Source organism: Mytilus californianus, unplaced genomic scaffold, assembly GCF_021869535.1.
Source record: "Mytilus californianus isolate M0D057914Y unplaced genomic scaffold, xbMytCali1.0.p SCAF_3, whole genome shotgun sequence".
Taxonomy (NCBI): Eukaryota; Metazoa; Mollusca; class Bivalvia; order Mytilida; family Mytilidae; genus Mytilus; species Mytilus californianus.
The window spans coordinates 47183944-47202433 of NW_026262679.1; the positions used below are offsets into that span (position 1 = coordinate 47183944).

An 18490-nucleotide genomic window follows, 5' to 3' on the forward strand; every position below is an offset into this window, starting at 1 on the left:
GTCTACAACAATTGGTATGACAGATGTTGAAGCATCTGATCATCGAGGAAGTCATAATTCAACCCTCGCTTTCTGGCGTCAATAGTATTGTCTAGATGAAATCCAACTCTGACCGGTTCTTTTGACCATTTTACGCAATTTTTTGATATTTTTTGTAATCGAGCAAGTCTGTTATGGTAAAGTGTAAATAACTGCAGAATTGCTTTAGTGTAGTCTTTAGGATTACTGTCTAAAGGTGCAAATAAGGTTGGTGTTGACTCTTCCTGAAAAAAAAAAAAACAGTAAAAAAAAGACCTTTATTTACTATTATGAAAAAATGTTGTACATATTTGAGAGCTAGCCAAAAGCATCACCTTACTTTTTCTGTTGCTTGACAAACATGCCAGCTTTCCAAATGATTACTAGTTTATAAACATATATATGTAAATATTGACATTCTTGTGAACTAGCACGTTAAAAATCCAGGTCAATTTGTCAGTCTAGTATAAAGCAGGCTAAATTATTTATTTTGTAAAAATATTTCCTTTCTCTATTTGAACTGTACACGTATACCTAACAACAAAATTATTTTCATTTACCTGTGTTTAAAGTAATTGCAAATGGCTGATATTTTTGTTCGAGCATATTGTTTTTCTTAAATTGTTTAACATTTCATAGCGGTATAACATGGTACTTTTATTATTCTTCCCTTAGTTTATTTACTTTTATATTAACATTGTATCATAGGTCAAATTTATTTGTTCAGTGTATGTTCACTGGTGTTAATATGTCCTTTGATTGAGTTAAGCTATTTCAGTTGATATTTTATAGTGTGTCTTTCTATGTTGTGATGTTACACTATTGTTTCAGAAAAAGGGTGAAGGTTTGGTACCATTACAGCTCTTCTATAAAAGCATGCAAAGCAAACCTTTGATCAACTTGCTTGCTATGTTTGTTTGGATATTTGTAAACAAAAGGTAGGTAGTCTGTTTCAGTCTGTTTACTATATAATGGAATTTGATTGGACAATAAACATTAACTTCTTGCATGTCAATTTTTATTGTCCAATCAAATCCCAGTATATATAAAACAGACTGAAACTCTGCCTACCTATTGTTTGCAAACATCCAAGCAAACATAGCAAGTAAGTTGATCAAAGGTTTGCTTTGCATGCTTTTATAAAAGAGCTGTAAAACGTTTAAACCCTCTGCATTTGTTTGCACCTGTCCTAAGTCAGGAATCTGATGTTCAGTAGTTGTCGTTTGTTGATGTGGTTCATGAGTGTTTTATATAGATTAGACTGTTGTTTTTCCCTTTTGAATGGTTTTACACTAGTAATTTTTGGGGCCCTTTATAGCTTGCTGTTCAGTGTGAGCCAAGGCTCCGTGTTGAAGACCATACTTTGACCTATAATGGTTTACTTTTATAAATTTTGACTTGGATGGAGAGTTGTCTTATTGGCACTCATACCACATCTTCTTATATCTATTCATATTCATATCACATTATCATGTTCTCGTCCTGAATATGTATCTAGTTTGCCTCTGGATGTTAAACAGCCATCCATCCATCCTACAGAAACTTTAAAATATCCAATATGTATTTCTTAATAAAATGCTCCGCTGGGCGCAGCTTGATACGACCACAGAGGTCGAACCCTGAACAGTTGGGGCAAGTATGGACACAACATTCAAGCTTGATACAGCACTGAATTTGGATTGTGATTAAATATTTGACACAGCATAGGTTTCTGACACAGAATGAATGTGGTCTAAGAACTTAAAATTTTTTAATTTACCTTTTCAAACCATATCATTATTATTTGCTTTTATATATAAATCAGAAATAACCAATTTAAAATGGAAAATCTTTTGAACCCCCTTATGATTCATCACCCCCAAACTCAATCCCAGCCTTCCCTTTGTGGTATGGTACCTTGAAGTACAATTTCAGAGAGATCCATACACTTGAACACAAGTTATTGTCTGGAAACTAGAAAAATGCTTATTTTTGGCCCCTTATTCCTAAACGTTTTGGGCAATTACCCCCTAACTCAATTCCAGCTTTCCCTTTGTGATATGGAACCTTGTAGTACAATTTCAGAAAGATCCATACACTTACACACAAGTTATTGTCATGAAACTAGAAAAACGCTTGTTCTTGCCCCTTTTTTGGCCCCTAATTCCTAAAATTTGAGGCAATTACCCCCAAAATCAATCCCAGCATTCCCTTTGTGATATGGAACCTTGTGGTACAATGTCAGAGAGATCCATACACTAACACACAAGTTATGTCTGGAAGTTACAAAAATGATTATTTTTGGCCCCTTTTTGGCCCCCAATTCCTTAACTGTTGGTTCCATAACCCCCAAAATCAATCCCAACCTTACTTTTGTGGTATTGAACCTTATGGTAAAATTTCATAGAGATCCATTCACTTAAACTAAAGTAAGAGTGCGAAAACCAATGTGTCTTAGGACGACGACGCCGCCGCCAACGTCATACCAATATACGACCGCAAAATTTGTTTGCGGTCATATAAAAATAGTTACTTACTCAGTACAAATAAACTGATGCAAAGAAAATAATTATTATTATGTTTTCATATCTACTACCATGCCTACTGAATATGATATGCTATCTAAAACTGGATATTCTTCTGAAAGCTATCATAGTTTTAGGTGATACATCATAGAAAATCTGAAACATACTTACTCTTTTCTTGACATTTCTGTTTTTTTACCATTTTATGAAAAAGAATTAATACACAGTTGAAATATAGATGTTTATCAAATTAAATAGTATAAATATGCAGGTAAAAAAATGTCACAAAATTTTTTTCACAGAAAATATTTACATAATACATTAGTGGATAAAGTTTCTTAAGTCACTGCATTGGTATTTATGCAAGTAATCAATTGAACCAATGTAGATGATCGCCATAGGACTATAAACTTCATAGAATTCATACTTTTTCAGTTTATACATAAATTCCATGTTTGACATAATCAAATTGATATTGTATGGTTCTAATTGGCATATATCCGCAGACTTAACAAAGTGTATAAGTCAGTCAAAGACCAGCTTAGTTATTTGATAAACACATTTTCCAATACCTGATATTTACTTGACAACGATAGAATGGGAACGGAGACAGTTTTGCAAAATCCGTGTATTTTTATCAAGCATTATCGAGTTTAAACAGTTCTTTCCACGTTATTTCTTTGGGAAAATACTTGAGATGAACGTAAAATAATGGTATAAATGACATTTTTATCGTTTTGGATGAATTCAGACGCATTATTAAATAATAAATATCATACTTGTGCACACTTGTAATATTTCAATCGACGTGGTTCCGTCTGTTATACTTTTTAAACACCTTAGTAAATAAATGATCTTTTTGTTTTAAATACGATTTTCTGATAGTCTAAATCAGTTTTGCTAAAATTGGTTAGATTTAAACCAGGAATGTTTTTAATTCTAATAAAAAAAAAAAAACTTCCAAAAAGATCTATTGATGTCCGGTACAAATAGTTTACCTGACACAGGTGATCACAGGTAAATCTCACCTGTTACGACACTCCTTAACCTTGATTGTAATGAGACAGGATTATAGAAGGGCTTGTTTATAAGAGTACTGTCACTAATATGACCGCAAAAGTGTGGCTGTTTACGGCACAAGGTCAAGTCAAAATGGTTTGATTTTTCTGAATTACACAAATGTTGAAATGGCAAACCCACGTAGGATATTCAACTCATGCTTGGCCCAGACGGACAATGTCTGATAAATTTACATTTGTCCCGCAAATGTGACCGACCAACCATTTTGGGAGCCCCGTCATGAACATAGATAACATATAATTTTCCCAATCCTGGTTATTCACCTAAAATTCTCCATAAAGGAATTTATTTTTATTCATCAACTCATAAAATTTCACAAAATTACTACACTGAAAATGGCTTCTCCATGTCCATTCAAAGATCTTACATGCAATTTTTGTATGCCACACAATGATTATGTTTAACCGATTCAACTGGTTGTTAATTTTAATAGATAAGAACTATTGTAATTTGCACTATTTATGATTAACTAAATTATACCTGTAATGTCTTTTCAGAGAAGGAAACTTATAAAACTCTTCTGTAACAGGTTCATCCTATAAAGAACAAGCATTTATTATATATGGAACTGATACCATGTTACTGACTATAAATTAATATAATTCAGATGATAGCAATAAAACTCATAAAATTAAAGCTAATGAAAAGAACAGTTTCTAATGTCTTCAGCTATGACAAATATTTTTATGTTAAAGGGAAGTAACTCAAAAAAAAAAATTTTGGTCCTTCAAACTATCTAACAAGAAATATAGGTGCGACAACTATTGCAATTATCCATATATAATTTATATTAAGAAGGAGCATAAATCCTATAAAAAAGTTGATCAGCATTGATTATGGCTCTCATCTGAGAAATAGCTGAGGGCTGTACCATAAAAACATACATGGTACCCAGGGAAAGCACTTTAATAATGGGGTAACCACCATTTTCGCTAGCCAAGGGGTACGATCCAGTCACCTCCTCTCCACCCTTGGCAGATTAAGCCAACATTTGTGATTACAATGCTGTGCCCTCTACCGGCAGACAAAAGTCCCGCCGATTCCGACTACATCATTCTTGACCAACGGCAGCACTTGAACTCTCTTCTATGGTAGAGTAAAAATGGTTGTGTCTAGTGTTTACAAATTTTCGTGAATCAGGATCCGAAAATGTATGTTGACATTCCAAGATTTGCGTAAAAAACATACACAGGAACCTCAATTAGTTGCTCTAAAATTGTCACAAAGTATCATCCTATATTTTGGGAGTAAAGATTTGTTGCACAATCAGCACATGGCAATTGTTTATTTACGTTTTCTACATTTACAAGTGATCATCTCAAAGGCACTTTTTGATTGGATGCAGCCAGTTACAACTGCGACCAATGAAAACCTTTATCTCATGGATCCTTAATTCGATCTTAATCAACCAAGGATGGAGAAGAGGGGACTGGATCGTAATCCTTGGCTAGCGAAGATGGGCCACCTATATAGGCATATTTGGAATTTAGATTATATATTTCCACTTTACTTGACACCCACCCATAGTAGAAATGGGTGAAACTTAACTTTGTAAGGCCAGTAGCCAGCTGGGCTACTAGATTTGAAAATCAGTTAGCCCAGACAAAAAGTTAGTAGCCCACTTTATTTCACTGTATCACTGGTAAAGCCCGCGAAGCGGGCTCAACTGGCTAGGGGGGTTTGGGGGCATGCCCCCCCATGATAATTTTGAAATTTTAGACTCAAAACCCTGCATTCTGAGCTTACCTGGAGGTGATTTAGATGCTTGGGAAAATGTAAATTTTGTCTTATTTTTGTTGTTGACTTCAATCAAATTTAATAAAAAAAAAATCATTTACAAAATGGGAATCTTCATACCCATGTGTACCAGTTTTTTTTTTAATATCTTTTTAAGACAACTAAAGAATTCCCTGTCCTTAAATACATGTAGATGATCGATGAAATATTTAAATCTATTTCTTTAATAATCTAATTTATTAAATATCTTGATTGATTTATTTTGCGTAACTACGTACATTTGTAAACAAATGACCCACCTTTTTTCTCAAAAGACTTGTACACGTATTTCAAAAGCATTGTCATAAAATTGATATCTCCTCTGATTTTCTCTTTTTTGTAAACTGTTCAGTAAGTAGGAAACTAAAATCATTTTGAACTAATGTTATTTATTTGTGGTCGACAATATTCTACTTTCGTTTTTGACCTTCATTCTCTGGACACCACGTGGGCTTTGAAAAGGGAACTACAAAAGGTACTGTTTTCCAGATTCTTAACAACATTATATATTATACGTTCTTTTATTTGACTGATATTATTTCATAACATGCTATTGTCATCTTCTCTGAATTTCTTCGCTTTCTTGAAGCCAAAACCGAACAGGGTATTTGATCGCTTCATATTGTAAATGACCATTGGAACGTCTCTCTTGTTATCCTTGCAAACATACAATACTTTCCGTACTTTAAATAGACGACCAATCAGTGACCTGAATTAACGTGAACTATATTTAGTCAAAGGTAAACACTGATTTTACATCCTTGTTTATCACGACCGTGACTTTGCGACAATACGACTATCGACACTTGCCTGTATACATTTTAAAAAGATTTTTTCTTTCTTTTTGAATTTACATTTTTGTCAGTGAAGTAGCCGGCACGTGGAGCCACGGTTAACAGCGGATTTCCGTCTGTCGAGTACTTTGTTTTCAATTCGCCACCTGGGCTACCACAAATGAATAAAAAGATTGCCCAGGTCAATTTCTGGTCGCCCATTCTGGTCGCCATGGGCGACTGTCAAATTTTTTCCCTGGTAGAGATTTCAAAGTGCCTTCCCTGGGTCCCATGTATGTTTTTTACGGAATAGCCCTGAGATAAACCTTTATCTATTTCATAAAAAATTGTCAAGAAATGAACGGGAAAGAGTGTGAACAATGCAATTTCCCATACAAATGATATTTCCATGGAACATGTTTCATTTAAAAATAGTTGACAACTTTGAATTTCTTTTAGACAAATTAGCAGGAAATAATGTACGAATGGTGGGAATAGTTCAAATGGATGGCATAACAATCCGGTTTGTTAGCTTTGCAAAATCGTCATTTACTACAAAACCATGACAGATAAGAGTCTCCCTCTGTATAGCATTAAATATCTAGCTCATTTTGCCAACATTGGGTACTATATCATAATATAAAGTAACAAACAGGCATGGGGTAATGCAAATTTGTAATTGTAATGCATGGTAATGCATTACATTTTTCCAAGTAATTGCATGTAATGTGTAATGCAGCAATTTTTGCATTACATGTAATTGTAATATAATGCATTACTTTAGCAAAAAGTTGTGTAATTTCATGCATTACATGGCATTACTTTTTTCACATACTACATCTTTAAAATACTGTTGGAGATTTAACTAAAGCAGAATTTAAGATTTCTTGATTAACTAAGAATATATTAATTATTTGAATATATTCTTTATTTCATTTTATTTCATACATTTTCCTGCATAAAAAGATTGATATTTGAAAAGCATTACTATATTGTTGTCATTAAGATCAAAGAATACCTTGTCTTGATTAAATAAAAGATCATTGAAGTTTGTTATAAAACACTAATAAGTTTGTTTTACAATCAATATTTTCATTATTTGGACAATTGTTCATTAATTAAGCTCTATGTTTATTATATAATTAGGAAAGAAATTCTAAGTAATTAAATATTTTGATTGAAATTAAAAAAAAACAAAAAATATATTTATAAAAGTAAAGTCAACATTAAGTTTAAATAATTAAAAATGTAATAGCCGAATTAAATAGTCTGTTTACATGTATCCTTAAATTCAATGCATGGAACAGTTACTGCATATGCTAGAATCTTTTGTGACTTTGTGTTGTTTTTCAAAATGTTTGATTTTTCTATTCACCTAATAATAAAATTTACAAATGTAATGTGTAATTCAATGCATTACTTTGCAAAAGTAATTGTAATGTAATGCATTACTTTGATAAATGAATGTAATTGTAATTTAATGCATGGTTTTGTTAAAGTAATTGTAATATAATGCATTACATTGCAATGTAATTCGCCCCATGCCTGGTAACAAATCTACTTATCATCATTCAAAAGTGGATTTGATAAATTGTAATAATTTCTAAATACAATAAGATCCCCTACTAAGCGTCACTTTATGAAAGTATTCACATACCTTGACTATTAAATCAGCTACAAGATCATCATTAACAGTATTGCTTGCATTTGCTCTAGGTGATATGTTTTGTTTGTCCTCTCCACTTCCAACATCCTCCTGCTGAATAGACAACTCATATTTTAAATGAAGACTATATCACATAACAGGTCAATTTTTGATCCGTTTTGTTTAATGGTTTTAAAGGAGAAATTATAAAAAGTATTCAACAATGACAGACACTTTAAAACATAGACATCAAGTGATACAAATACTCTTATCCTATTAACAAGATGAGCTAAAAGCTTTCTACTGAATACCTTTATGGTAAAAAGATCTTGTGTTTCTTCATCAGAATCATTCCATTCAAATGCTTTCTTTGCAGATTTGACAACTCGTTTAACTGGTGAATCTTCAACTTGTGTGACAACTCTTTTGACTGGAGAATCCTCATCTTCACTTATCAGCTCCTTCAGCTGTGCTCGAGTAAAATTCCTTCTGGCATCTACTTCTTCCTTCGGGTGTGCTAGTGTAAACTTCTTCTTGGCATCAACTACTTCCTTCAGAGATAGAGATTCAGTGTCACTTATATCATCTCTAATGGCTGATGGAGTCTTTTTAAAAACTCTGGTTTTCTTTCTTTCTTGTGAGGAGTCATCTTCACTGATCACAGCTTGGATTTCCTAATAATGGAAGTGTTAAATTTCTACAGTTTAGTCTCCACACCATCATCATCACAATCATTTCATATAATCTCAATTGTCCTTGGTTAAGTAAAAAATATATCATGTCTCCCCATTCTCAACCAACCCTGACCCTTAAACATTTTTTGCCGGCAAAAAAAAAATAATTAAAGAAATATCTTTTTGTGTTGTTAGATAAGACACTGAATTCTATTTCTGGTGACTTATATAAAGTCAATTCTGAGACCAAAATTGACAAAATTTAAGTGAAAAAAAGTCATAACACTGGAAATTGCAAAAGTTCTACCATGCATGCCCGAAATCAATCTGATTCAAACTTGGAGAAAACCAGATTTGTTCGTTTGTCTTATTTTCAAATTGAACAGTACTTCATTCAGGTTTGATATATATGAGAGCTCTTTAACTGTTTGTTTTTTTGTGTGTGAATGCATACAATCAAAAACAATTTCAAGTAAACAATTTAACATATACAAAGTTTTGACAATACCTAGAGGCTAGATCATTAAGTATCACTGTAAAATCACCTTTTTTTGGTATTATTTTTCTATCTTAAAAAGATCCAAAAGTTTTTAATTGATTACGTATTATGTTTCTTATTGTAAATGAAGTCAATTTAAAGTATCAAATATAATCAAGAAAAAAGATTATCTGGGCCCCAAAAATTTATCTGAAAATACCAAGTTTAATGTTAATCATTAATGTTGTGGCAGATTGAGCAACTAGATGAACAATGTTTGTCTTTTCCCTGAATTGAATTAACAAAACCTTTTATAAAACAAACCTGATTATCAATTATATCCTGCTTCTCATCAGTAATAACAACATGGGAGAAATTATCTATTCTAGGCTGGTTTTTGTCAATCTTTCTGGGCATATGTTGCTTTTTAAGCTGTTTCTGAAAGGCAATGATAAAGTTGTTTTGATTAATACAATGAAAGGAATAAGTTTTACAAAGTATGTGTTTGGCCTCATAATTTCATGTTTTGGATTTTTACTATTAATCATATACTGCATTTAATGCCAGACATAATAAAATAAATACAGGTAGTGTACAAAAAGCAAAGATTTCTATCAAAGAAGAATTGATTTATTAACTAAGCCTATCAAAGCTTGTCTCACACCAACAAAAAATTAACAATTCAGAAAAAAATTAATTTTTTAACAGAAGTATTGAGTTTGGGCAAGCATGGGTTGACATTACATTTAACAGAATATGAAAAAATATTATCATACCTGCTGTATCGGTTTAACACTTAAGGTATTTTTCTGTTTCTCAATCTCTTTTGGTACTGGATTTTCCTCCATCATATCTACATCGATAGGAGATGGTGGATGTACGGCTTCCTCAAATGCTGATGAAGTTTGTTGGCTTAAGTGCAAAACCACCTCAGAGACTGGATCTAACTGACTGTTCACTGGTGATGCATGCTCTGAAATATTAAACCTTCCAGTGGCTGCATCTAAAGTTGGTTGAATATCAACTGTTGACTGGTCCATGTAAGGATCATAAGATTTTGTGTTGTTATTTGATTGATTTTCTTGTGTTCCTTGATTATATATATCTGACTGGTTTTCTTGTGTTTCCTGATTGTATATATAATCATTTTGGCTCTCTGGGATAACTGACTCTTGAGCAACCGCTCTACTTTGTTTTGGATGAACTGCTTGCATGAATGCATCAGTATTTTGTTTTTCTTCTTCAGAATCTGAATAGTTCCTTGATTCATCACCAAATGACTGACTGTGGATCTCAGCCTCCTCTTTAGACATCATTATAACTTGCTAGAAAGTAAATAAAAAGTGTCAACAAACAGCATTCTGGGAGTATTGCCTGGCAATACATAGTCCCCTACCAGTTGAAAATTCATTGTACTGGGAAAAAATGCTAACTTGAACTAAAAAAATGTGGAAAATTGATTAAGTGAATTTTCTAAGTCCAAGGACCATAACTCTGCACAAGATCATCAGACTGGAACAAAATTAAAACTTGATCTGTAACTTGTCATGATAAAACTATATACCAATTATCAAATCAATGTCTTCAAGCATGATGAAAAAAAGTGAGGAAAACTGATTGTTTGGGTGAATTTTCTAAGTCCAAGGACCATAACTCTGCACAAAATCATTAGACGGGAACAAAATTCTAAATTAATCTGTAACTTGTCATGATAAAACTATATACCAATCATCAAATCAATATCTTCAAGCACGAAGAAAAAAAGTGGAAAACTGATTTGCCGGAATGGCGGACGGACAGAGAGCAAACCTAAAGTCCCCTCGACTTCGTCAGTAGGGGACTAATAAACAAGTTGAAACCTTCAGTAGGTTTCTAACAAAACATATATCTATATCTGTAATTGGCATCTAAGTATTTCTTAAAATCATTCCATTCAGTCAGGTTTTATAACATCACAATATTTAATGATTTATCCAGTGGACCCCTATGTACGGACTTATATTAACACCTGTCATATTAGCAGATAGGTCGATATAAATTTTAAACTAGAACCTGATGGATAATTGTGGCAAGGTTAAGTGTAAATTGCCAAGTGGTTTCAAAGAACATTTTTTGATGCATAAAAAATGATCTCACAATATTTACATGGCACAAACAGACCAGGTGAGCTAAAAAAAAGAAGAGAAAATAATCAAAAATAACAGTTCACAATACCATTCAGAATAGACCAATACCTACAGCAATATTAACTTTTTCTTCCCTGGTCATATCTGTAAAATCTATTCCAGACTCTGAAAGAATCAAAAACAAAAACATCTTCAATTTGTATTTCCATATATTTCATATACGAAGGATTATAAAATATGATATGCAAGAAATTCAAGGGTTTTAAGGATATATCTACATGATGTATTCGACCAAGAAATATATCTTTGAAACAAAGCAGAAAACAGTTATCTGTTTGTTTCAGTTTGATGTTTAGAGTTTAATAATACCACATGCTAAGGCCAAAATAAATAAATTGTGTGTTTCCTATTTCACCTCAAAAAAATTAGGTAGGGTAGGTAGGTACTGTAAATTCAGAAATTATTGCGTGCATTTATTATTGCGATTTTTTCATTTTAGACTAAAATGCGATTTTAATTTTTGCGATATTGAGAAAAATCCTGTTTAATTCATATAAAAGATTTCAAAATGCGAGTTTAAATTATTGCGATTATAGCCCTGTCGCATTTTTCGCAATAATAAAAACATCGCAATAATTTCTGAATTTACAGTAAAACATTTTATTTTATGAAAACATTTTTTTCTATTGATGACAGCAGAAAAAGGTTCCAAATCACATCATTTGATGTGCCTGCTTCTTTGATATTTAGAATAGTACTTAAATCTACATCTTTTTAATTTTCTGTTTTAGTTCTGTTACAGAAATATGAAAAACTCTAATCCAAATTTTATGCATTTCAGTGGTCGTAATAGAAATATGTTCTTGCCGATGATTTATCTTAAACCAAAAATGGCAGTGAAAAATCTGGCATGGTATGTTATTACGTTGGGCCTCGTTGAACCTAACAATGTAAATAACACACTTGGTATACGTATGGGAGCAGATAAGTACCCCTTGAAACATTGTGAACCGATGCTTCTATAAGCAGCGGTTGATTATGATTTTTCGAGGGGTTATACTCTGCCCTAGCACCCTCTTTATTTAATATACATGTACAGATGTGTTTTAATGTGATCTTGAAGAGTGGATGGTTCCGACAATATTAATATTCCAGGTTTTGAGAAGAGTGAGAATGTGAAATCTTTGTCTTATACAGCTGGTCAAATGATATGCAGATATATATGACAATTTTTAAAAAAAATTTTGTATAAATTATGAAACCAGCCAGAGAAAATATAAAAGAATAAAAGTTGACATAGTGCCGGGGTAGATTCATTTATAAATGAACATGAATCATACACCATGTCTTGCTACCGTAGAAAGTTTTTTTTTCTCTTTTTCGTTACACATTGTCTGCCACCTTGCCATCATTAACTAAAATGCTCAAAAGCATTAACAGCCGTTTATGTTGCGTCCTGAGCACAATTCTGTACAACATTCTTAAGAGCGTTTTTTACAACAAAAGCTGGATTGATTTTAGCAGTAAATTGAACTCATTTTACTCTCAAATTGTTTGTCAAGTTACCGACATGTACAGTCTGTCCAACCTGAAATGATTAACTTTTGGTCCAAGACAAGATTTTGTTAATATATGTATATATACTGAACACATTTTCTGATATTATATATGCTAATATTAAAAAAATCTCATCTTGTACCTGTGCAAAGAAGTTGAGCAAAATGTGTCAACTTCATATTTTGTTCGTCTATAGGTCCATTATGACGTTCTTCAAAAAGATTCATCATTCAAATCGTAATTATGCAGAATCCATGTCATTATATTTTGTGTCCATGTGATCAATAATAATCCTTACAATTTGAAGTAGTGGGCTGAAACCAAAAGTAGATGGTTGTGACATGCGGTCGGTTTGCAGGCCACCGCTGCAGCTTGGCGCCTTTACGGCAGAGGGTCTGTGGGCCGCTCAAAATCCTGAATTCTTGTAATCTCCTGGAACCTAATTCCATCTTTAAATTACCTTTTTTTATGTATGAAATTAAAAAAAAAAAAAATATCAAAGAAAAATTCATCTTTTTTATGTGCAGGATTGTGTAACCTTCAATTCTTCAGTATTTTCTTTCCCTTGTGCTGATAATTCATTTGTTTTTAAATAAGATTTTGATAATATAACAAATATATTTTCAGCCTACTACTTAATTTTTATTGAAAGCTTGGTTATGGCCCTGAGAATGGGATGATCATGGGACAGAACCTAGGAACAAAAGACTTTATACCAGGATCATGTGGATGACAAAGATAAAACTGGAAGCAGATTAACTTAACATACTACTGTCATCTTCTCTGACTCTCCTCGCTTTCTTGAAGCCAAAACAGAACAGGGTATTTAAACGCTTTATTGTTGTTGACCATCGGAACTTCTCTTTAATATCCTTGCAAAAATATGATGCTTTCTGATTAGAGATGATAATTTACACTTATAATAGACGACCAATCAGTGACCAGAGTTCACGTGAACTATATTTAGCTAAAGGTAAACACAGGTATTACATCCTTGTTTATAGTGACCAATACAATACAACTCTCTACGCTTGTCTGTACATATTTTAAAAAGATTTTATTTCTTTTTGAATAATTTATTTTTTTGTCAGAGAAGTAGCCGGCACTTGTAGCCACTGTAAACTGCGGATTTCCGCCATCTACCATCTACTTTGGAAAGCCCTAGATCAAATTTCGCATATTTGACTGGTAATACTTTTTATTATTTTTTTTATTTCGTCAATAAAATGTTAAGGGTCTGTGTTGGAGACAGAGGTAGGGTCGGGAAACCAGAAAACACACAATTTATTTATTTTGGCCTTAGTTTATCTAAAAATCTCAAATCAAATTAAAAACGTTGAACACGCCATTTGTAATTAGGCAAGCTTAATAATTGCCAGAGAATTCTGAAGTGGTTTACACTGCTTACCTCTCAATGTTCTCTCTAGTATCTCATCTTCGTTACTTTTAACTTTTCTTGCTGTTTTCTTCACCTTTTTGTTTCTATTTATTTGATTCTCCTCAATAACACTGATCTGTAAAATGGAGAATAAAAGAAGCTATTTTAACCTGCACATGTGATCACGTGTCTGTCTCAGGAATCCTGTTTTTATATAATTTAAAATGTGTTGTAATTATTTTCGATACTTTTGTGTTGAGGTGCAATTTATTCACTTCTTTTTGTTTAGACTTTGAAGGATTACTCAATAATAAAATATAATTCAAAATAGTTTATTGACATGTCTGATGATTTGCAGTGTGAACTATACCTTCCCCTAAGGTTAAACCAGATCTATCACACACTTCTAAAGAACTTACACAGGTGGATGCAAATTCTTTTTATTCAAAATTAAGATATTGACTCTGGGGGGTTTAATTTCATGGTTTTAACTGACCTTACATTTAATGTCAGAAATTATCTTTATGCAGCATTTTTTTTAAATTTTTGTCTAGTCAAATGCATACCTGTTTAATTAACTTTTTACATCATCACAAGTTCAAATCTTGTACAGATGTACATATTTTCTATTAATGATTTCACTAATTTCAACTAGCCAATTTCTGTACTCACAAAAGCTTGGGATAATAAAACTCCCACTACCTGGACATCTGTACAAGTGCAAACAAAATCTTGATTGAACAATGGACAATACCTCATCACTATCTGATGACTGCATATTTTCTTCTCCGGAACGTCCAGCATGTGGTCCCATGTTTCTTTCTTGTACTTCATCATTTTGACTTCGTCTACTTTTACTTGCACTCATATTCCACCTGATTAAATAAAAATTTATATTTTCCTTATTTACACTTTACTACATTTAGAGACTCAACCTTTAACTTGCACTTCAGCTCATAAAGCAGTTTATTTTTTTCTTTCTTTTTGGTTACCATGTTTATATTTCAAAATTTCATGTACTGTATCTGTATGTGTCTAAAAGAAGTTTTGCAAATGCTTACTAGTCGGAATAAAATTTTACTAGTCTGGTGCATCGGACTAGTAGCTAACGGTGCAGACTGCTATACATGACTTCAAATGTGTAATCAATTATGGAAGAACAACAACCTCTCTTATAGACACTAGCTTAATATTTTTGAATCTGGAAGGCTTTTTATTTCTTTATATTCCAATAGTTTTTTTCTGACTGAAAGGTAAAATTTCAGGCTTTTCTTATTTTGACTAAATAATTAAATGATTGCTTTTATAATCAAAGTTCTGGTTCATTGACCTCGATATACATGTCCAAGACGAATAACCTTGGCAGTATGGCAAATTGAATGGATTTTTTTTACAAAAGCTGGACATTTATAAACATGTCGCATTTTGTTGGTCATGATGATAATATCAAATAAAACAGATAGCAAACATACCACATCTTCTTTTTTATATAGACAAGTCCAAAATATCATGAAATACTGTAGAAAGTATGACAGTTGGCGAACACGCGAATTCATGTGAACAGAAACTGGAACATGAACAAAGCAATTGTGTTGGTGAAGGTAGTGAAGTTGTAAATAAAGAAGATGCTTGCAGTCTTCACGATGAACTGCTAAATCTACAGGCCCGGAGCTCAATTTTTGAAAATTTTTAGTTAGATTCTGTTGGCTTGTAGATATGATTTTTACAGGCCCGAGAGCAATATTACAAGCCTGGGCTGCCACTCAGCGTGAAGACTGTGCTTGTAAATATCCTTCTCTTTATAAGTTTGAAGTGGTGTTGGTCTGGTCGTATGTTGTTCAGTTCTACAGATCTTATTGTTAGTGTGAATTTCTGAGAGATGAATACATGCACAGGTTGGGGACAACCAACTAATTGGTCATTATTATAGCGCAGATGGGATATAAATTTTCAGGCCAAAAAATTTAAATTTTAGAATTAGAAAAACTACTAAAAATGCATTTGTTTTGGTCCCTAGTAGCAATTTTTGGTTAGCATCTATTCCAGAAAATGAATAAATTGCTAGATTGATCCCTCTGTAAATCAGTATCTTTCAAGGGATCAACCTCATAAACAATCCAGAATTCAGAAAAGTTGCTAACCAAAAGTTATTACCTGTTATGTAATCATGTTCAATTTGCAATATTTTCCCTTCAACTAAAACCAAAAAAATGTTTTGCAAAGTAAAATAACATCCTATTTTGGAGATAATCCCCAACCTGATGAATACATGTCGGTCACGGATTTACTGTGGGGTCAAATAAGAAAATCAGTTTGGACAGATTCCCAAAAGAGATTATGTTTTAAGATGTTGAATCATGTTTAATTTTTTTCGAATGTATGCTGTGGTCTTGATTAGGGATTCTGCGAACGTTCAAATCAGAAAACCTCTCCAGATTGCTGGGTCCTGTCACGGAATAGAAGTTCCTTCAAAATATAAGTTCCAATTGGAAACAATATTCTGGAATATTATTTCCACTGGAATAAATATTACAGTAAATGTTCCTAACGGAATAAATGGTATAGAATATTTGTTCCAACAGGAACAGATATCATGACATTGTTTATAACAAAGTTTCCAGTGGAACTTCTGTTAGGCGGAACAAATATATCCGTTGACAGGACCATGGCACGGATACTGGCAGTATCGATAGCTCAGTCAACAAAAATTTGAACTGCATGGATCCCTTAATTTTAGCTGAAATAGTTCATTGTGCTAATGTTTATATTTCAAATTGTGACAGGTTGGGCCTTTAGATGGAAAATGTTTGTGTTTTTCCTGCTCAGACATCTTGCAGTCTTACTTTTCTTTTGCACAACTTGAAAAAATTGAGACAAATTTTGAATGTGACACATATTTTCAACTTACCTCGTGGTTAAATTTCAGTAAAAGATACCGAATAAAAAGCATCTGTTAAGTAAAAATTATTATTTTTCTGATAACAGGTTGAGCTTGTTAAACATTTAAAAGTAGTGAATGTGGTTAGAAAAATGGTTGGAAATGGCGCGATGATAAGGACAGACTAAATACCGGAGTAAGGAACGGTGTATAAGAAGATAAGATAAGAATTTTATTAATCTAATCAAGAACCCATAAAGGGCATCATTTACAACAATATTAAGCACAATATGATTGGAAAAAAGAAAAACTATATCCTAATATAATACTATCATATATTGGACAGGATCAGAGCCTAACACATCATGTGTCTTACATAACATTAACAATAATTGCATAATAATTTTATATATTTTGTATCCACCTGGATCTTATTTCTAAACACTTAATTATATAATTGCCTAGGCACATAAGAGTTGGTAAATGCTCATTTGTGAACAGCCAGAAATATTTTTTATCCTTGGGTAATTCTTTAAAATTATTACAAAAACTGTTTACTTTATCCCATAATAATTTTCTCTGTTCGTTATATAAAGGACAACTTACTGTGAAATGGGTCTCATCTTCAATAGAATTTGATCCATGTGATAGGCAGTGATGACATAGACGCTGACTTCTCTCTATGTATTTTTTACTATACCTATCTTTCTCAATTTTAAGATCATGTGCACTTATTCTCAATTTACATATAGCTCTTCTTATATTAAAATCTTTAATTGATAAATAAGCCTCCTTTACGAAGTCAGTCTTGAGGTTGAAATAATTTTCTAATTTACTATTACCTTGTGATAAGGTATCAGATCTTTTGACCCCCCAAAATGTTTTAAAACTGTTACAAAGTTTACATTTTACAAATTTAATTAATCTATTGAGCTTTGTATTCAAATTTTGTATATCAAGTGATTGAAGGACATATCTCATAGATGAATACCAACAATTAATGTTTCCTGCATCTAAAATTTTATTACAAACATAAGCATCATAAAGTAACCCATCGTCCAATTTGTTAAGCCTGTGTACATATTTTACCATAGATATAATGACAGAAAAATAAAGAGGAAATCTTGCAACCTCTGATAACACTGCCAAATTTGAGGCTTTTTTATTTACACCAAGAATATATTTTAGATACCTGAAATGTGATTTTTCCAAATAATCATTTATGTAAATTAATTCAAATAGATAATCACTTTTTTTCTTGCAAGCAGCAGAGTTAATCTTAAAGGTACCCCAGATTTCACTACAATATAATAAAATTGGTTTTATTGTGTGATCATATAAATGGATTGCAGTATCAATACTTGGATTACAAGCTGACATGGATTTTTGTAGTTTAAATTTTGCCTTTAAGGACTTTTTGAATAGCTCTTCTTTCCCCTGCTGAAAAAGACCACTGGAAGTAAAGACTATCCCTAAATATTTATATCTGTTAACACATTCTATAGCCTCATTATCTAAACAAAGTGATTCCTTCAAAAATTTTCCAGGCTTGTTAAAAATTAAAACTTTTGTTTTGGACAAGTTAACATCTAGACACCAATCA

At 32.3% G+C, this 18490-nt stretch overlaps 1 protein-coding gene across 1 annotated transcript; it reads right to left on the reverse strand.

Annotated features, from left to right (window-relative positions):
- Positions 1 to 2: 2 nt before the first annotated feature.
- LOC127734706 (uncharacterized) lies at positions 3 to 17065 on the reverse strand. Its single transcript, XM_052244713.1, has 11 exons — positions 16918 to 17065; positions 14764 to 14884; positions 14040 to 14145; positions 11187 to 11239; positions 9725 to 10273; positions 9273 to 9386; positions 8108 to 8470; positions 7809 to 7910; positions 4083 to 4138; positions 2694 to 2709; positions 3 to 263 (listed from the first exon to the last, which is right to left on the reverse strand). Exons 2-11 carry the CDS (start codon positions 14875 to 14877, stop codon positions 3 to 5), a joined length of 1734 nt encoding a protein of 577 aa, XP_052100673.1. The 5' UTR covers positions 14878 to 14884; positions 16918 to 17065.
- Between the last annotated feature and the right edge of the window lie 1425 nt (positions 17066 to 18490).